Source organism: Barbatula barbatula (assembly GCF_947034865.1).
Source record: "Barbatula barbatula genome assembly, chromosome: 10".
NCBI classification, from domain to species: Eukaryota; Metazoa; Chordata; class Actinopteri; order Cypriniformes; family Nemacheilidae; genus Barbatula; species Barbatula barbatula.
In genome coordinates, this window is record NC_136773.1 from 15,350,268 (window position 1) to 15,372,278 (window position 22,011).

The following is a 22,011-nucleotide window of genomic DNA, read 5'->3' on the forward strand; positions in this document are numbered from 1 at the left end:
GAAGAAGAGTCGACCAGCTGTAGTCAATACTGCCACCCTTTTCTCCATTGCAGCTGGTGCTTCACACCAATAGAGCCGTTGAGAGTTCTGCCCTGCGGCTTCTTCATGCCTGCTGCCCACTTATCTGTTCTGAGGGCTTTTGGTGTTGCTGGGCTCTGGCCCAAGGGAAATATCTGACACAGCACCTAAAGTACATCAGGCTGGTTAGGCAAGTGAGGTTTCTCTCTTTGTCATTTTTGCTACATTTTCATCTCTTGTAATTTTTTACCTTGTGGTGGCATTTAAGTGGTCAGGCAAACATGGCAGAACTGTTTACAAACATGCCAGCTTTGTTTTTGCAGATTCGTTGTGTTAAAGACTCTGCGGCAATGTGAGACTGCCACAAGCTATTATTACACAACCAACTGCTCTCTGAACTGCGTAAAGAAAATGCAATGATGCCGAAGATGCAGAGAAAATAATATTTTCACACTAGGAAGATTTTTATTAACTTTACATGGGGCAGGAAGCATTTCTGTCAAGTTACGCTTAACAGTCATCAGATTAAACTACAAGCCCCTGCAGGTTAATGTTATAACAACACCCTTCTGCATCTTTATCCATACACTGCATATGCTATTTATTGTATGCATGCATAAAGACCTCCTTGTAATCTGTTGTGTCAGTAGCCGCCTTTCCACTATCGAACCAGAAGCGGGCGTGCCAGGGCCAGTTGCGTTTCCTCAGTCACTTTATGATAATTCGTTACATTTCTGGGCACTCAAAGCGCTTTACATTGAAGGGAGAATCTGCTCAACAACCACCAATGTGCAGCATTGCAGACGATGCGAAGGGCAGCCATATTGCGCCAGAATGCCCCACAGTTTATTGGTGGAGAAGAGACAGAGTTACCAAGCCAATTGGTACATATGGGGATGATTAAGAGGACATGTATAGAGGCGAATGGGCGTATTTGGCCAGGATGCCAAGTAAAGTTAAGTAAAACGAAAAAATAAAGCATTGCATTATGCATCACACAGTGTAAAGTTTGAATGTAGTTTTCAAACTAAAAAAGGGTCTGCAGCGTTTCCAAAAGTTTACGTTTTCGGGTTCGACATCTCCAGAGTAGTGTAAACACTAGGCGTAACCGTAGCAAGAGTTATGCGTTTTGAAAGGAAAACGCACTAGTTTAAACGCCGTCATAGGTCAGTGTGGTTGGAGCAGAACTGTGGGTTTAATGAAAGGAAGTTCATTAACATGTGAACTCTGATAACCCACACAAATGCTCCGACAAGAGACATGCAGTTGAGGTTTTGATTCACAGAATATCTTTCATTTTGCTTTGTTTGTTGTTAAATAGCCTGATTGAGATCATGTGTCAAATATGGTGTACATTTTGAATCTGAAGTTCTGTAAATAAGAATTGTTTCCATATTTACAGTGTATTTGTCTTCTCCGGCACAATAATATCCAGATGGACCCTGGAGCCTCAACGGTTTGTTGTCTGATGGAAAGAGATTATATGGCAATATTTCTTTTTATCTTTATGGCACTTATCAAATCTGGATTGTGTCTGGGTGTGTAACTGTGTGGGTGTCTTTCTCTTCAAATACACACAGATGCCGTCCCTGTTGTTTTAATATCTTCCACATGAAATAATCTTTGGTTGGCGTTTTGGAGTGGTCTGCCCATGACATTCAGTGACACCTCCCAAGCTGTATTGTGATGTAAAAGTGCCTGATGGACCATCATTTCTGATCCCCTGCAGTGCATTCCTTTCTCTTTAGTTTTGAATGATAACATTGGTTTTTGTTCCATCCTGTCACCTTCATTACATGGAGTCATGTCAGTGCTGACAGGAAGTAGCTTCACGTCATCTGCCTCGAGTAACATTTATGAAACATAACGCATTGTGTTCCAGGTCTGTTTTGTAAATTTTCATTTATACGACAAACTACAGTTGCTTAATGATATAAACATAATTGTCATCACAGACTGTGCATCTGTGCACAGACTGTTTTTTTATTTATAGATTACTAACTCTGAGCATCAAACCGCCGGGGCTCGCTGATATGGAAATTCATTTACGAGTAAAACCAGAATGTGTATGTCAAGCAAGTTGTGAATTATGGAGTATAATCTTCAAGAGCTGAATAAATGCTTATGCTTTAACACCTTTTTGCTTTATCTGCTTTTTATGCCAGAGAGAGTCAAATTCTTAATCTACTTGAACAGAGAGTAAAAGCCGTCTGGCATCTGAATGTTCCTCTGTTTGAATGTCATAAGAAAAACACACATTTGCATCTGTTTCACCAATAAATTGTGTGTTTTAAGGGCTGGGTTGAAATTTGACTAGTTTATCTCTTTCTGTACATAAAGGGGTCTGTCTTAGGCATTTTGGGGCCTTTTATTAGATGAAGAGAGAAATAATTTATGGGGTGAGGTCAGGGAAATACCATGTGGACTTCAACCTGGGTCACCTGAAGCACTGTTTGTTTAAACAAAGATAGATTTTTACATATGCCTTGACTATTTTGCATTTGTATTATTGCATTTATCTGGGATTTGTTCATCAAAGCTATCAAATTATTTTCAAGACTTCTCTCTGGTATAACCTTTACACTAATATCTTTGTCAATAACACAACGTCAACATCCAATTCAGATTCAAACTGACAGCCCTCTGGTTAGTGGCTTGTAGCATTAGTCTCTGAGTGACAGACAGTGTTATGTGTTCGAACAGCAAGGCAAAGAAATGAAGGGACAGATGCATTTCTTTGGTTCATGTCATAAAAAGCATAAAAAACTAACCTCGCATGACGGTAATAATGCTCAACGTAAAACAGGAAGCGGCAACATCATTTTTATTTACTTGAATCATTCCAGACATATCAAATATTGAATGAAAACAAACCTTGAAATGAATCGTTTGCCTGGTGACAATTGTGCATTTTTAAAGAATATCCTGGTTTCTCTTTTCTAGATAATTAAAGTAAATGGAAACTGTGGGTTACAAACAGACTTAAATTAGAATTTATTCAAGGATGAGACATCTGGTTGGTAAGAAATGGATACAGACATCAGATTGTCCGTGTTTGTGCTCCCATCAGCATTTCTTAACGGAAATGATGTCTACGGTTAAAAGATCATATCAACTTCGTCGGCACGCAGGCCATTTGCCGGTATCCCGCTGCTTGTCTTTGAAACCCTTCAACACAAGACATTTCGTACAGTCTGTTTCTTCTATCCTGCTGTTCAGAGACTTCCTCATTTAACAACTGACATTTCATCAGCCAGAAGCTATTATAGTGGCTCAAGATTCCCCAGTATGTAAATTTGTGAAATATCAGGTAATTTTCCAGATCACCATGACAGATTGAAAACGAACATTTGCACTTTCGCATTCAAAGCATTTTGAAACATGAAATGATCTCTGTGGAGGAGAAATCCGCTCGTCTGTGTTCATGGTTTGAGACGTCTGTAAAAACAAAGCGTTCATGTCGAATGTAGTCTGTCAACATGAATACATCCCTGATCTGGCTTAATGCTTGCATAATTCTTGCGTTCGACCTCTGCCTGGATGTCTATGGCCATTGCGGCAGTGTCAACGTGAATGTTTTTCTCTGTCAGTCTCTCTTTAACTTTAGCTTTAAAGGGCACACAGAATCTCACTCTCTATTATTTCCTAACTTGACTAAAAGCATTCCCTTGGCTATTTGAGGTCACATTCTGTGACATCTGAAGAATTTATTTCCAAACAGGATTCTGACTGATTTACACCAGTCACAATATACACATAACTTTGTTAATCCGTCTTTGATTTGTGATGCATAGGGCACGCGGGGCATGTCCATATTGTTTGTTAACTGAAAGTATGTCTACAGTAAATTACTTCATGCTTGCCCATGCACGATCGTGATGCTCTGGGATCAGTGATTGTGTGCAATGTGCATTTATATTGTGTTAGCTCAGGTGGTATTAAGTATGCAGTTGGACTTGCATTGTAAGCCTGCTCAGGATTAGAGCAGGTACCTAAATGTCTGTTGCAGCAGGTTATAACAAGCATGTCAAACTGAACTGAAATCAGTTGATTACAATAGTTAAGTGATATAGTCAACTTACATTTTCAGATAAATGTTTTAAATGTTTAGGATGGGGTCCAAATCATAAAATCCTTCTGGCTTTTGAGCTACTTTTAAGGTTTTCACACTCTTATCAGTTTTTGATTTATTTAGACCCATTAGGCACTTCACCCTGTGGTTACAATGCTTCACACGTAGAATATAAGCAGGGTGTGATAGACTATAGGCTATCACACCCTGGTGCAAATAAAAACACGTTATGATGTCAAGGATATATAGTGCAATTACGTCAAGTATGAACCGTGTGAAACAAGTCAATTTTGTGTTACCAATAAATCTTGGGTGATTAATTTAACAGTTTGTAATAAACAAGTATGTGAAGTGTGAAAAGCCCATTATTTTCTCACTTTTTATGTGAGGAACCGGAGTAGATTTTTTTCTCTTTCTTGTTTCTTGCACCATACACATTTATCCGTTCTGTCTCATGCTGAAAATTAGGTAATATAACAGTATAAAATTGCTGAATGTTAATGCAATCTCTTGGGGATTTTCAATATGCAGACATTTTCAAGTGCAAAAACAGGAAGAAGATATAAACAAGATGCTCCACTGATATTACTATGAATGGGGAGGAATTGCTACACTCAGTATGATAGATGGTGATGAACTTGCCGACCTGTGGGCACGCGCAGCAGCTGTAATCTACCTTCAAAATGTGTATTGAGCACAATAAGCTTAGAAAATAAAACTTCTGGGACAGTTGATGCCAGGTTAAATTGTTGGTTGGAGATTTATTCAATTGTGATTTTTACCAGCGATTTCAGAAATATCTGTATTCTCCCATTTAAGCAGATAGGAATGTGGTCTTGCTAAAATAACTGCCAGGAGGTATTGCAAACATGACCATGGTGTGGCACGACTGAATTTCAGAATGCGTGTATGGGCATCAGCAAAAAAGAACACATTAAAATAACGGAAATGTTTTCAATTTACTTTTATCTAATAATCTTAAATCTACATACAATGTTGTGAATTATTTTTCATTCAGGATGATTTTGTATCACATAATATGTCTGTAACTTTATAATTTATAATGTTATATCCCAAGGGAATTCAGTTACACAGCAGACCCACAATTATTTGTCAATTATACTTTTACCACATAAATGCTATTCACCATTTCTATGGTCAGAATTAGATTTTTCATATTACAATGTTGATTTCAAAAATCATGAATTTATTGACATGCATTTAAAGGGATACTTCACCCAAAAATGTGAATGTTGGCTTTTATTCATAAAATGATGCTGTTAAATGTGTTGTTTCTACATTTACTTGGAGATGAAATGTGAAATTATTAGTATGTAAAAACATAAGTGCTATGTGTGATTTGTAAGTTAATGTTTTTAATTGATTGACAGCCCTTAAATAAACATGTTAAACAAAATAAATAGTGTATGTTTAACTTTACTATACATGTGCAATAAATTTATATTGATTTATCCCAATTAAACATTTTAATCTATTGACCGCCCTAGTTTAAACACAATTTCACTTTTTAGAAAGTATACAGTATATGTAAACAATTAGCCAAGGATTTCAAAAATAGGCAAAAATATAAGAAGCAGTTATACCATTATAAAAATATACTGAATACGCAGCCTTATGTGCCTTCTTTTCAGGAAGAAAAAACGATTTGAAAGGTATTTAGGCTAATCTTGGACCATACCTAGCACGGCTGTTTTAATACCTGCTCTTTAAGTTGTAATGTGAAATATACTAACCCACAGAACTTGACTATATTGCCTGCACATTGATAATTTGAGAAAAGGATGTAGTCTATTTCTCCAGTATCTACAGGCCCAGTTTTGTGTTCGTGAAGAGGTTATTATTATCCCTGTGTACGTTTCGTGTGAGAACGAAGAATCAGATCAGAATCAGACTCGAGAAACACCTTGAGTGAGTGACCCTATTACCTACCATCAAACATTTCTCATCAAGACCGTTTTGGTCTAAGATACATTTCTGAACTGCGTGTAGGGTCTGTAAAAGAAGTTCATCTTTTAAAAAACAAAGAAAGGAGGTCACATGTGATTCTTCATGGCAAGCAGTTAATGAGGTGTGGCATACAGAAGGAGCCATTGAGCAAAATCTTCACACAAGCGTTAGCTTAAGTTTTCTGTACAGAAAAGGTCACCAAGAAACCCTTTTCTTCGATATTACTGATGGAAACTTTTCTTTTCTCTCACTGATGTTGGTTTCACATGACAAACCAACTGACACAATTCTTTAAAGCTAATGGCAAGATCTTTGCTGCTTTTTTGAGGTTTCCTGTGAGGGCAGTGTTGTAGCGTTGCTATGAGTAATGTGCATATATAGACACAAACACACACACATTCTCTTAGGCAACACACATTCAAAACACAGCCGTGTGTTCCCTCTCGGCAGCATGGAAATTCTGATGTTATGACACCTGGGTCGTACTGGGTTTATTGGTGTTTGTTCACTCTCCATGCTAATCGCAGAAACATGCATTGTTAAACTAACAGCTTGTTTGCCTTTATGAATTGAAAGGTAGTTAAAACGTAAATAAGACATTTCTGGATGAAGAGAAGATGCGTGTTTTGACCAGAAGTCATTTAGCCAGACCAGCTGTTCGTCAGTAAACCGACTTGGTGTGTTATTTAAGTATTTTGTGTACTCAAGCACTCGGTTACTCATGTCTTATTTGGTAGTATACTTACCTCTGAGTAGAAAGTCACAACTATTCCTTCTCGATTCATGGGAAACGCTAAGAACTTGTGGTTGTGGTTCTGTGGTTTGAACCATGTACGTGCGTATGTGCGAACACTCCCTCGTCGCCAGCCGGAAACAGACCTCTGTTTCGCAGACACACACAATTTGATGGGAGGCATTGTCGTTTTGAACCTGGGGAAAGTGACTGAGTTTTTCCAGCCATGCTCATTGGTTGCTGGAGGAGGATGAGCCACATCTGCTTCTGCCTCTGTAGGTGGTTTAGGCATCAGTCATGCTGTACAGTGTGAAGACACTTCCTCTGTTGACCTCAAAGATGGTCCATTTCTGTCCATTCAGCACTAATTATTTTCGGATGCAGAAATGTGTGTTTGCGTGTTTTAAGCACACGTGTGGGTTGGCATGCAAACATATGATTGAGTATGTGATGTTTTTAAGCGGATGCTGATAAATGTGCACAGTTTATTGAAGGTGTAATGAGTGTCAATGCAGTGTTAACATGAACATCTAAGTGACATTTCTGTAGAAATCAATCCATGTGTTTCAGTGATGTGGTGGACTTATGGGTGTGTGTTATTTTTGGCCAAAATAAATTTTTCATCCTATTTGTCTCCAAGTGTCTCCCAGTCCCCAAAACTGTATTTGACACTATGAACAGGGGACCAATACTGTAATATTTGTATTATCCTTTATACTGAATGCTATGTTTAAAAAGGAAGTCACATTGCAGTCTAATCAAATGTATGCTTTTCGCATTTTTGTTCAAAATTATAGCTGTATGGCTTTCTTTCCTCTGCAGAACACAAAAGAATATATTTTGTAGAACATTGTAAACAAACACCCTCTATTGAAGTTCATTGTATCTTCTCTTGTGCCAGTAGATTTTGAACATCCTGATGGCGAATAAATGATGACAGAACTTTTGTTTTTGGGTGAACTTTCCCTTTAACACAACACTCATTCTCACTTCCATCAGAACTCACAGGTCTGGTGTTGCCAAATTGTGTTTTCAAGCCCTCTGTCATTGTCTCTGCTGTTGTCTTTTAGGCCTCCTGTAACACATCGACTGTGAGGTTTCATAAATTGCAAGAAAATGTTCTTCACATTTCTAGTTTCTTGTCACACCGTACTTCTGCTCATCCGTAACACTCTCAAGAGCTCCGTTTAGCACATTTTTATAGCCTCTAATATTTCTCTGTTCTGAATAATTACGGTGGGCTAGTCCAGTTATTGCGATAACACTTTTGCACACTTTTGCGATGAAACAATATTGTGTGTGTTTAATAAGAGAATGGCAGGGGCAGGCAAAGCTGATGAGAGTGTCTGGATAAAGGCATGGTAATCTCAGAAGCAGCATGTGACCCACAGGGCTGTTGCTGGGTCGCTGTCACACTTTTTGACAGCATATTAATAGGAATTTGTGCCCCAGATGTCTGCCACTTCTATTAGGTGCCAGCACAGCATTGTCTGCTCTTAGCTCTTAGCCACTCCATTCCCGTCAAAAGCAAATCCGTTTTATTCTGTGCTTTGTACGCAATCCCATTCTCTTGAGGACTGGTGAATTACAACGGCTTATATGTAATTTAGTTTTTATTCTTTGTTTGGATCAAGCAGCTTTTTGTTTGGAGTTTGGCAAGGTCATGTTTGTAGATGCTCTCCCTTATAATGTATTGTTAGTGGCGTAAGGAATACTTGTTTATTTACAGGCATGTATTTAAAACGGTGTTTGTTTGAAATTTCTTGGAAGTTGTTTTGGGGGAAAATGTCAAAACTACAACAATTACTTAAAATTCTTGCATTTCTTGAAGGAGAAGCAAAGAGGTTTATATTGTGTCTTTAAAGTAGGCCTTGAGTTGAGTGCGCCACCTTGTGGCTGGAAAATAAAAAAGGTTGCCAATATATTTTTCTTTAACTGCTGTACTTTAAATACAGTCTAAGCACATCTTATGTATTATGTCACAAAAATAATATTTCTGATTAAGTTTTATTGTTGTATTTCAGGTATACTTTTTTCTACACTTGTATTTGGACCTGCCTGTGGTTTTATCCTGGGTTCTGTCTGTACCAACTTTTATGTGGATGCTTTGTTCATTGATACAAGTAAGTGTCATTTCATTCTCTTTTTATACTGTATATAAATTGGACACATCATTACAATTGAATTTTTTATTTGTTATTTTTCAATATTCTTACCAATTATATATTGTGTTCAATAATTATTACCTTTATAACTTAAATGGACTAACATTTTCTTTGAAATAAAGCATCTGTAAAATGCATACGTGTAATAAATCGTACATTTGTCCTGTGGTGTGACAACTAACTTTTTGAAACATTCAATTGTTATTGAATAATATTAATATTTATCGTATATATGTATTTTTTTTTACATATTCATACATATACAGTAAATGTAGTTAGCTATTCAACCCAAAAAAGGACTTAGGACCAGAATTTCAATTGTTTTGCCTAAACCCCAGAATAGCTTTATGTTTGTTATCTATGTGACTTTTAGTGTTATAAAGTACAATTATGTGATTTACAGATGATTCCAATAACTAAATTTACCGTTTTGTATGTGCACATGACTTTCCTCAGCTAAGCTAGCGATCACTCCTGATGACCCCCGCTGGATCGGTGCATGGTGGGGCGGCTTCCTCCTCTGCGCTGCCTTACTCTTCTTCTCCTCCCTCTTCATGTTCGGTTTCCCCCAATCCCTGCCAGGCAACGAGGTGGAAGGAGGAGCTGAGAGTGAACAGGCCATGCTGCCCTCCTCTTTACCCCAGGATTATGAGAAATCCAAACCCAGCAATGGAGTCCTGAAGAACGACCAGCCCAAAAAAAGCAGCCTGTCCTGCTGGCAACAGCTCAGAGGTCTCAGTGCCATTTCTAATTACTACACAACTGCTCAGTGCCTCTCTTTTACTTAGTCCAAGAACTCTAAATTTGCCTCGTAATGTTATATGTACTCGTATTGAGATTAGTCTGCTTTAGTTAGAATATAGTAAGGTTGCACTTGTCTTCAAATGCCTCATAACAGCCCTTATGGGTACAAACCTTATGTTGTTTTTATTAATGTTCCATGATAAGTGTCTGCGTGAAATGTGCTTGTTGTTCTTAAATAATATCTGTAATGTAACACAAGCTAGAGACACAATGTAGAAAGTCTCAAAGTTACAATCAGGAGACCAATTAGACTATTAGATTTAACTCTTACATATTATCCCCGATGGACTCCGCACTTCACAACAGAACGCTCTCAAATATTATTAACATATGGTGTATTTAAATTGCAACTTTTCATACATGCATATATGTTTATTAAATACTTTGTCTGATTTGGTTAGGCATTCAGTTTAGGGCTTTCAATTAAATTAATGGTGATTAATCGATTCCAAAAAAAAAAAAGTGTTCTGTTTATATTATATGTGTGTGTATGCTATGCATGTTTACATTGTATATAAATGGAGGGTAGGTGATGATGATGAGCCTGTTAATATAATTTAATATATATATATATATATATATGATATTATGTTTATGTCAATTATATGTAAATATTATTTATATTATGTATAAAAATAACTATGTATTACACAATTCTTATATATAGATTTATGTTTGTATTATTTAATTTATATATTCAAAGTAATATTCAAACTTTTTTCATCGATTAATCGCGATTAATTGATTTGACAGCCCTAATTTAGTTATATTTTAAGTGCAAAACTCTAAGCTTTGTTTGAAGTCAACAAGAATGTCAGTTCGCAACCTATTTTAATTACAAGTGACACAGGATATACATTTACATACTGACATGGATCCGGGTGGTTTGAAGGAAGGGGATTTGCGATTTTAAATTAAACTGAAAGCTTTTCAGAACCGGAGCAAGTTGTTCTTATAGAACATTAGAAAGAAGACATGTTTATCTTTTGGAATAACATGCACAATAAGACCAGGAATGTGCACTAAAAGAGTTAAGAGTGTTTTACATTGACACCGTATCTGCATTGTAAGGCTTTTATAAAACATCAGCCATCAATCATGTGCCATCCTGATGGCATATCATGTGACGTGTTACTAGAGACCTTGCAAAACAGATGCCAAGGCGGCTCAGGGTAAACGTAATTTCAGGAAGTTGAAATGCAGAATTGTTGGAAGCCGTTTCTCTATTTCTCATTTAAATTTTTTCCATTTTTACCCCAGTTATTCCCAAGGTGACTAAGCACCTGCTATCAAACCCGGTGTTCACGTGCATTGTGTTAGCAGCCTGTATGGAGATTGCGGTCGTCGCTGGGTTTGCTGCCTTCCTTGGCAAATATCTGGAGCAGCAGTTTAACCTCACCACCTCATCTGCGAATCAACTGTTAGGTGTGTATTGCACACACATCCACTCATGTACACTGTTATATAGACAGTTTCAACAACATATCAACATAAACAACGGAACAACAACATAAACAAACTTTACCGCGCATGCATGTGGCCCGAATTTAACTTCCGGTACACATTCAAAGAATAGAAGCCCCTTAAATTATTTCTCGTAAAAACCAAACAAATAGCAAGTTAATTACATTAGCTGGCAAGTATGTCAAGCCATATTATTTTGGGTTAGCAGTAAATGAACCGTTACATTGCTCATGACCCATTCCACAAATTGTTTATTTCATACAATCATTATACAATAAAATAGTAACAAATTAATATAGATATGAGTTAAATAAAATATAAATAGTTATATTATTACCCCCATTATACTATAGAGTGTTTGAGCGGGTGCGCACGCCCGGTCTTTGTTTGTTTATCAGTCTGGCTCATGTCTATAATTTAATTAATTTTATTTTATCAAATGTATTTTAATATTAATTAATATTATTATTTTATTGTATAATACTTGTATTAAATAGACGATTTGTTGAATTGTGTTTTATGTTGATTTTATCAAATTAACAATTTGTTCAATGGGTCCTGTAGTAGTCTCATTTAAAGAAACCGTACGGGATGTTGACATCTAGTGGTTGAGCTTGGTATCGCAGTCTAAATTCAAAATATTAGGGAGGCAAGTTTAGCCAAGTTTGTTATCAGAAGTCTACAGGATTTCTCCATTATTTGCGAATGTGTATGCGAAGTTAGGGCCAGTACATGAACCCACACATGTGCGGTAACGTTTGTTTATGTGGTTTCTTTGAAACCGTCTATACAGTGAGGTCTAAATGTCTGACCATCAGTAAAATGGTTATACCTGTACAAGATAGATTGATACAAGACTATTAAAAGTTCTAAATACATTTAGAAATATCACATGTTCCTCTGCCAATGTTCTGTCTGTAAACAGGTATGACAGCGATCCCATGCGCCTGTCTGGGTATATTTCTGGGAGGATTGCTGGTGAAGAAGCTCAACCTGAGTGCACTAGGAGCTATATGTATGGCAATGCTGGTCAATCTCATCTCCACCGCCTGTTATGTGTCCTTTCTCTACCTGGGCTGTGACACAGGACCTGTCGCTGGGGTGACCGTCGCCTATGACAACGAGTACGGAGGGCTAAGCCGCTTTTTTCCCTTGCAGCCTTGTTGTTTTCTGACATTTATTTAGTCTTTGCAGTGAGGCTAGAGCATGACACGTCCACATTTATTCCATGTATGTAACAGGTGGAATATATACAAAGAATTTCAGAGAGGTATTAATCAAAATTCAGCTAAATAATCCAAGCAGGTAGATTTTAGAACATGGTTCATTTTTAGTTTAGACACTAATTCCAGTGTGGCATTTAAATCCTATTGAAATCTACAGATATAAGCTTCCAGTCAGGTATGTAAATGCACAGGTTTATGTTGAATCGATGCTTGGATGGGCTCACTCACACCAAATGCATCAAATGTAATAGTACTAACCAACTCCGATTCAAACAGGTTAATTTGTTTTTGTGGATATAGCACACTGAAAGACGGGCAGAGGCTGGAAGCCCCCTGCATGAGTCATTGTAACTGCTACACTTCATCTGTTAGCCCGGTGTGCGGCTCCAACGGTGTGACCTACTTGTCGTCCTGTTTGGCCGGCTGCACCAGAGCCATCCGCACTGGACTACAGCCTTCTCTCTCGCAGGTCATTAGCCATCTCATTTACACGCCGATGTTTGTTTGTCTTCCTCTGTTTCTTTTTCTTTCTCGTTCGGTGTCTGTTGCACTCTCTCGCTCTCATTTCCTGGACAGCTCATGTCCAGCGTAGGTCATTAGAATAAAGCTCACATCCAAGAGCAGACATACTGTGACTCGGAAAGGACACGGTGTTCTGCCCGCCAGGCATCTTAATGGGTACAGCAATATGGAACCCCGCACTCATTACCATACAGAGCAAATGGTTTCAGCTGGAACGGACGAATCCAAGACAACAGTCACAAGCATTGTCTTAATTCGAACGCAGGATGCCAACATGAGTATACCAGCTAGTTTTAATGAATCATACCGGGGATCTGAGTGCATCTGTATCTGTAGTACAGACTCTGACTTATGATGTAGCAAGTGTAGACCAGTGTTAGTCAAAATGATAGTTTACTATGCTATACTATACTATACACAATGCCCTTAAACTATGCACTATTCACCAACTACTGTATGAATTTAAGAAGAATAGTATCGTCCCAAATGGAATACAATTGTGTGCAGTTTCTGAGACCAGGCCAAATGATATCAATCTCATAATACCGTGCATGTCAATCATTTTAGTACATCGTACATTTTGTGTCATTTTAATCTGTTATGCTCAGCATGACTTCAGTCAGCATTATATTGAAGCGTAATCACTCTTTCAGGAGAACTTTGCGCCGCCTCCCTTCCGCAACATAAGTGAAACTGCGACCATGAAGTGCGTGAAGTGTGCAGAGCTCCACACGGTTGAATGAGTGCATCATCCGGGTACTTGAAGTGCACTTCTTTTTTGAGAAATTTAAATGTGAACATCCTACCCATACTATTAATACTACAAAATGGTGTAGAATAATGCATAAGTGCGCGACTTGGGACGCACCTAAAATTTCAAGAAATGGCTCACTTTTAATGGCCACTATGAATTTAGTTGACCATGCCTTGCAGGTGGTTAAGTAAAGAAAGTTACTGAATAGCGTAGTAAAAGTTTCAATTACATTATTTGTATATTTGTACAGTATATATTTTTTTTTACTGTTTATTGTTATTCATATGCGTTTAAAGTGTTTATTCAGATACATACATTTTACACAGTCCATTTCTCCATTCACCCAAAGAAACTCTTCTGTGGAACACTAAAGTGGATGTTTTGAGAATTATGTGTCCATAAAATTAAAGTCAATGGGACCAGTGTTGTTTAGTTAACAAGGTTCTTTAAAATATCTTCTTTAGTGTTCTTCAGAATAAAGTAAGTCATACAGGTTTGCAACGTCCAGTGTATGAACTGTAGAAGCATCTAGCGGTGAGGTTGTGAATTGCAACCAATGGCTGATTCCCCCCTCCCTTTCGAAGCACTACAGCGCTGACTCAGAACTACTTTTTAGTTTCTTTGGAGATAAAGTTTTTGCGAAACACGCTCTGTTGAACAGTTTGTCCGTTCTTTTAACAGTTCTTGGTGCTTTTATTTGCTGACTGTGTGGTAGGTCTGAATATGTGTTGTTTGTCTTTATAGAACCTGACGGGTTGTGCGTGCATCTCTGGATACAGTGAATTGGCCACGGCTGTGCCTGGCAAATGTCCACAGCCCGGCTGCCAGGAGGCCTTCCTCACCTTCCTGTGTGTGATCTGTTTCTGCAGTATGATTGGAGCCATGGCCCAGACCCCCTCTGTAATCATCCTCATCAGGTGACTCATCTGTCACCGGAACAAAATCAAGTGTGATGACGTTCAAAGCCCCCAGAATGCACAATCTTTACCCAATCTTCACGATCCATTTAGTGTTTTATACATATGATTTTGTGCATAGCGATGCTTCTAAAGTTGTATTGGTGAAAGAGGAGCTAAAAAATAAAAAAATACTTTACCAGAGCATGCTTTAGTTCACGTGACCATATTTTGACACAGTTTGTATTTCTTGCTTTCTCAGAACCGTGAGCCCTGAGCTGAAGTCTTACGCCCTTGGAGTTCTTTTTCTGTTGCTCCGGCTGTTAGGTGAGAGATCTATAACAACACAATCACATACAAGTGAAGCCACACTTCATTTTTCATGCTTTCACGATATATTGTCTAGGGTAATCTATTTACTTCGCTGGAACTGAAAAGGGGCTAAGAATGCATTCGTACCAAATTCAATTTCTTTGCTTGGCTGCTAATCCGAAGTGTGGTGAAAAAAGGACATGTTGAGGTTCATTTGCCTCATCTTTCGTTTTTCCTGAAGCGGAACATGATTATTTTTATCAGTCGATTAAAAGCTGTTTGTCATAATTAAAATCAAAGTTCTCAAATCGCTTCTTTTCTAAGAAATAATTGCTTTGTGTCAGTCAATTAGAAAGCTGTTTGTCATATGTTCTCAAATGTGAAAGTGTTATTATTTAGAAAAGAAATTAAAACAATATATTTTCTGTTTAATTCAAGTTAAGTTTCAATGAAAGCACTGACAAAATCTTTCGTCTCATCTCTTGTTTTAGAAAATACAAAAACATCAGGGTAACAGGAATGCACTTACAATAGAATGTGAAAAAACAGGATGTGATCATTGTATTTGGTTCATTAATATAAAATTGCTTACCTTGGTGCTTGCAATAGTATCAACTTACCGATAATACATGTGATATTTTAAAAGAGCTAAAATATAGAAGCATATACTTTAAAGATGAATTCAAACTTAAGATCAAAATCTGAAGCGAGTGGAAATAACTGTACACAGTTTAGTTCGCCTTTAACATGTTGTGTGATTCAGATTCGATCACTAGATGAACCACATATTAACCCAACAACACCAATCTTGCAGGATTCATTCCCCCACCTCTGATATTTGGCACAGGGATCGACTCCACATGCCTTTTCTGGAGCAAAGAGTGTGGGGAAAGAGGTGCCTGTCTGCTGTACGACAACGTGACCTACCGACGCCTGTACGTCAGCATGGCCATAGTTCTCAAGGTGGCGGCGTTTCTCCTCTACGCAACCACCTGGCAATGCTTGCGCAGAAACTACAAGAAATATATAAAAAACTTTGAGGCATATGTCACGCCCTCTGAAGTGTTCTCGTCCAGCGTGAATCTGGACAGTTTGGGAAAAGACAGTCAAAGCCAAGCCATCAGGACGAAGTTTATATATAACCTGGAGGATCATGAGTGGTGCGAGAACATCGAGTCTGTTTTATAGTGGGTTGAAGCGAGGTATTTCTATTGGAGGATTGTGCTTCCTTCAGGACGTATGGGACTGTTGGTGTACTCGCAATTCATGCACACTGTTATACTGGGTCCATCTTGTTTTAAGATGTCAATGGTTCGTGTTCAGTGCCAGTACAATGTTGTACGTTTTCCGCGTCTAATTTACTGTTAGATTCATTGACTTGTCAGCTGGTTTGCTTAACAACACCCAGCTGCGCTGTTGACATACTAGAATGCAAACACAAAATTACTTTACACATTTTTTATTTTATACATTTTTTATTTTATGTTTAAAGGTTAAACAAGCATAAGTCCATTATTATAATGGGGAAGATGTCGATTTTGTACGTCTCACCATGACCAAGCAGATCATTGAAACTAAAATATAGTTTACACTATATAATGCAATTCTATACTATATAACAATATCAATATCAGTTATGTGCCAAAAACATTCACTTGAATCGCTTTCTGAAGTGCTTTTTCAGCATTTTCTGTCTCATTTTTTATTTTGTCGATTAAGCCCTAAAATGTCTTAATTTCTAAAGGTTTTTGAAAATATATTGTTTATTTTTACTATCTTTTTATATTTGTGCAATAGTGGGAGAGACTTTGGGGGAAAGCCAGAGATGTTTTTCTCTGTTGTAGGATATATTTGTCATTAGATATTTTGGGGGGATGTTGAAGACAAACAGATGTTTAAGTTTACAAAAGGTTAATGCATAGTTCTATTACTGTTATGAATATCAGAATGCCTCTTTATCCAGATGACAATATTGAAATGCAATGAAGGAGACTGTAGGAAATATTGTGACATGACTGAAAGAGAAGGAAGAAAAATGGTTGTTTTATTAAGTGGCAGAAGAACATTGCCATTCATGAGTAATGCTCTCATCTTCGGGTCAAATTACATGATGTTATGAGGATCCGGACGGGCCCTGGTTTTTTCACAGACAAAAAAGTTTGAGAATTACATTTTATACGGTTGTAATTTTACATGTGAAATGTGTTGTAACTCCATGGATTGAGAGTTAATGACTTTATTTCACTTACTGCAATAATACACAACACTGTGGGTTCTTTAGAAGATTAGAAATAGAGGTGTAAGTTACATTGGGATCACAACTGTTTATGAAGAGTTCATTATGTCAACTTTATATACAATTTTCTCTAAAATGTAATAGCACATCAGTCTTGTTTTACAGGCAAAGATGTCACTGTGGTTAAAGCAGTGTGCTTTTCATATCATTTTTAAAGGCAAAATAACTTTTATTTTATTTTGCAAATAAATTATTTTTCAGAGTATGTGTGTTTTTGTTTGAAGTTTGAATGAAGATTTCACATTATACTACCATAAAAAGTCCATTGTGTCATTTTTCGGGGGATCTATTGACAGAAATGCAATATAATATAGATAACTACAGTATGTCTCTAGAAGTGTATAAAGTTCTTACATAATGATGCGTTAAATCTATATTATCTTAGAATGAGCTATTTCTGTCCACATGCGCAGCAGGTTCCCTTGCATGGAATTCACCATGTTGTTTCTACAGTAGCCCAAAAGGGACAAACTGCTCTACACAGGGTGCTTTGCAAAGACGTTATCTCCTTCGTCAAAGAAGCGAAAACATGACACATCTGTGAATGGGAGGGCTGGAGTGAGCCGTTGGTTGCAATTTGCAACCTCTACGCTAGATGCCGCTAATTTTTATACACTCCACCTTTAAATTGAATATCTTAGATGACCTTTTTTCATTGGTAAGAGTCTTTAATCTTTGAATGTGCTGAATTCAGTATGCCATTTTACACTCTTATTTTACAGTATTAATGTTCCAGGGATTTTCTTTCAATAGATCATTTTCCATAAAATGGATTCATATTACAACATGAATGAGGAACTGTATTATACTTTTGATGTATAAGGACCCAATTTGGTTATTTATAAAATCTAGGACGAAATACAGGAGACAAAATGAAATGTCATAGACTTGGTTTGTACTCTATGGGGAAGAGAGGTTTGATTCAACATGTCCGTATCATTTTGTGTGTTTGTTTCCCCCATTATGGTAATTGTTTTATTCTCTTCCTCAGAGCTGCACCAACCAAGCCACTCAACCACACAATTATTAAAAAGATATGAAAGAAGACACGTAGTGCCTTATTTCATATAACCGTCTTTCATATCACCTTGGGCTGTCCCCTAAATAAAGAAGCTGCCTGGTTTGCAAAGGTGAAATGCACAATACTTCACCGTGGTGCCTTTGAATTAAACTCTGGACCATCCCCAACTTCAGAAGCCATCTAATCTTTCTGATTTATTTTCTTGTAATTTATAGATACGTAAGGCCTTATACAAAAACAACAACCTTGAAGTTATTTATATAACCAGACGACAGCCAAACGTCATGATTTTGGAACCAGAGTTGAATAAATATTTCGGGGGGTATTTAAACTGAACTCCCACCTCTTTGATTTATTGGAGTATTTATCCTTAATCAATTTTAGACGGTGTCTCTTTAACGGAGCTGACACATCTACTGCGTGTTAATCTGCTCTGGTGTGTAAGAAGATTAAAGTCTTTATTGACGTGGCTTAGATCTCCTTGTGTAGCCTTGACGGATAAACTAAGAACTGAAGGAAGGAGAGCATACCCATTAACTGTGAAGAGGAGTCTATGTTTTTAAAATCTCAGAAAGTGATGTCAAAGTCTATACATCCATTGTACACATCCATTATAACATGTAACTATGACTGTTATTCATTTGCAAAATGAATGTGGTTCATTTCTGGAACAACAACAACAATGCAACATTCACTGAATATTGTACTCTATGCAACCGAAAGATTCAAGAGTTTATTTATAGCACAGATGTCCCGCATATCAACATCTGCAAGAAGATGAAACATCTGCCAAGACTACAAAAGGTTTATTTTAGTTAAATGATCATTAGCATGTTAGATATTGCAAATATTCCAAATCATACATCTTTCAAACATCCAAGGACTCAAACTCAGGAGCAATGAGGCTTAAGAATCACATTACATTGTATTTTTACACTCCAGTGCATTGTTATTTGGGTAAATATTGTCAGCAAATAGAGAGCTATTTAAACCGATGTGTACCGATAACACAGTCAAGAGGGCTAATTAAATTCCTCCCCTACACCCTTCATTTCTCATGCTGCCCTCCTTAAAGAGACCATAATAGCATCGAGAAATTGAATTGCCTTTTTTCTAGAAGATGAATGTTTTACATGCACTTGAAAGTCTTATTCAGTGTTTTGCAGCTGAACTGAAAAAACGTCCTGATGTGAATGAGATGTCTTTCTCTTTCAGAGGTACGTTGGGAATTCAAATCATGCTTGTACTGGAAGATAAGGGATTATCAGCAGTGTTTCCCTATAGAAATGCACCCTAAGAATAAAGTGGAATAAGGTTTGGTTTGGCATGCGTTGTGTTTATGTTGATATGCACAATGCATCTGTTTTGCTTTGTTTCACATAATAATCCATCACAGCAATGGCTGTCCCATCAAACTGCGCATAATTAATTTGGGGATTCATCGCCTAGTCTGATTTCTCAGGAGATCGATGTGATTGGTATGTTAGAATGCACACAATATTTTTATGTAAATATCTCATTTAAAATTGTCGATATTCTCCAGCAGTGATTTAGCATTAAACTAAAGCCATGAAGACCAGATGCTGTGTTTATGTGAAAATGATTCCAGCTCCCAATGACAATTGCCCATAATAATCGAATAACTTGTCATCTTAAGTAGAAAAAACTTCAAGCTGTTTTGGCTGCTGTTGTGTAGCACAATAGAAAAGAACGACCCTGAAGCTGAGCTGATGCTCGGCACTCATTAAATATTTGCAAGAGGAGAGGAAAGCTGATTGTCACTAGGCTCTTTATGTTTTACATTTTTGATGTTCGGTTCAAAGCAGATGTTGAGAGGAGAATTAAAGCCCTGCTTATATATAGATCGGCTGAGTTTAGGCACAAAAAGGAGCTTGATGCTTTATGATTATAAATAAAAATGTATACATTGTTACTAAATTAATTGTAAAGAGAAACTCAAATCGGGATTATCTCATTGTACAATATTCTCTCTCTTTTTTGTTTATGTTCCCTTTATGTTGACTATAATGTATTTTATATATTAAGGGTCAAAGCGATTTTTTTAATGCTATTCCTTGGATATTGTTTTACATTCAAATTTAATTACAAATGTTTTTTTCATACCCTCCGGTTGAAAGACTGTTGGTGTGTGAAAGCAAGAGGAGATTATTTAAATGCACTACAAAAAAAGCATTGGCTGCCTTCATGAAATCCTATTGGATATGGAGCGTGCTATAATTTTCTTCTGGATGACTTCTTATACACATTCAGAGCTAAACTTAGTCCACGGCAATGGCACACAGAGCCAGAGGACGCATGGGCACATTTTCTGCCCTAATGTTTCACCAGATGAATTGTATTGGCTCAAGGCATTCGGCAACTGCTGTGACTCACTGACATGAAATGTTGCTTGTTTATTTGTAGTCAGGTGGTCTACTGACTATCTGCAGCCAAGCTTCAGTAGCCTGGTCCAATTCAGTGAAATGAAAGCTGACCTACGAGATAATTAAAATTTACCTTTCAAGAACTTTATAATCCGTTTGATTTATAACCTGTTCTGGCAAATTAATAACCATCTTTGAGGAAAACTCATTTTCAGTGACAGTAGATATTAAACACACACACGTGCACAAAATAAACAATATTAATCGACAGCAGGTTTATGCTCTGAGAGGCTCCAGATCCATCTTTTATACCGATTCCCTGTGAAGCAATTTTGAGGACAAATTAAAAATATGGAAAAAGTTGACCCCCTTTTTCCTCTCCTTATTCCGTTCTCCACGGACGACACAATTTCTAGGCCATTTCTGGCAGCACACTGCACACTGATGATCCCGATAATCCCATCAAGATTCCTTTGCTTCTTGCAAAAATTCATGCACGTCTTTATAACCACGTTTCATCGGCATCTACAAACACTGTTTTGTGGATTCATTTGCGTGGGTCCTCAAAACTTCAACAATGAGAAAGATTCGGAAAAAAGTTATTTAATACCAAGAAAAATAACAGAAGATAACTTGAAGTGTTGGAAAATGATCATGAAGATTAGATCATGAACTAGAGATCTTTTTCTAATGAGTTTTTCTGTATTCTCATTAGTGCTTTGGTTAAAAAGCTATTGATGCTTGTGGCCCATCATTCATGACCCTAAATGCCTCTGTCTTGAACTAAATCCGTAGCTCCTAACATAAATATGCAGTCGTATATTTGTTTAAGCTGTAAAAGTGCTAGAACTGTCAGAAAACTGATATTAACAGTACTCCTTTCACAGCCAGAGAGAAGCTTCGTCGTCTGTATGTTTAGAAATGGCGTGTGAGCATTATTCCTAGTGTGTTCCTGAATCTGGAGTCAGAGAAAACTGTCAGCCATATTCTATCCCTGAGTAAGATTGTGTCAGCTCTTTTCTCCACATATGTCTGCTGGCAGCACTCAATTTAAAGCTCTTTTAAAAGCTTTTTTAATACCTCTCATAACATCTGGTGTTCAAACACTTTATGAGTGATAGCCTAACCAGTCTGTTTTACCAAGAAATTAATTGCACTGCCTTGCTGTTTGTGTTGGGCTTTTAGATCACTGAAACACCAGCTGACAAATTAAAGTTTTTGTAAACTTTCCCTAAACGGAGAGTCTAGTATTTACACCGCATACAAATAGCCCGCCTTGTTGTCACAGACTATAGACCCATTTTGAGCCGACGTCATGCTTGCGTCATGCAAGACTGATTCAGCTACATAAGGAGTTTAAAATGTCAACTTGTTGT

At 37.3% G+C, this 22,011-nt stretch overlaps 1 protein-coding gene across 1 annotated transcript in view; it reads left to right on the forward strand.

The window, feature by feature from the left end:
• slco3a1a (solute carrier organic anion transporter family member 3A1a) overlaps positions 1-17,433 on the forward strand; it is a 34,595-nt gene extending 17,162 nt beyond the window's left edge. Inside the window, exons 3-10 of the mRNA XM_079465764.1 lie at positions 8,816-8,914; positions 9,413-9,688; positions 11,021-11,185; positions 12,150-12,348; positions 12,751-12,919; positions 14,471-14,643; positions 14,885-14,949; positions 15,749-17,433. Coding sequence (XP_079321890.1) covers positions 8,816-8,914; positions 9,413-9,688; positions 11,021-11,185; positions 12,150-12,348; positions 12,751-12,919; positions 14,471-14,643; positions 14,885-14,949; positions 15,749-16,122 — 1,520 coding nt within the window. The 3' untranslated portion in view covers positions 16,123-17,433. The remainder of the gene's footprint in view (positions 1-8,815; positions 8,915-9,412; positions 9,689-11,020; positions 11,186-12,149; positions 12,349-12,750; positions 12,920-14,470; positions 14,644-14,884; positions 14,950-15,748) is intronic.
• The last annotated feature ends 4,578 nt before the right edge of the window (positions 17,434-22,011 follow it).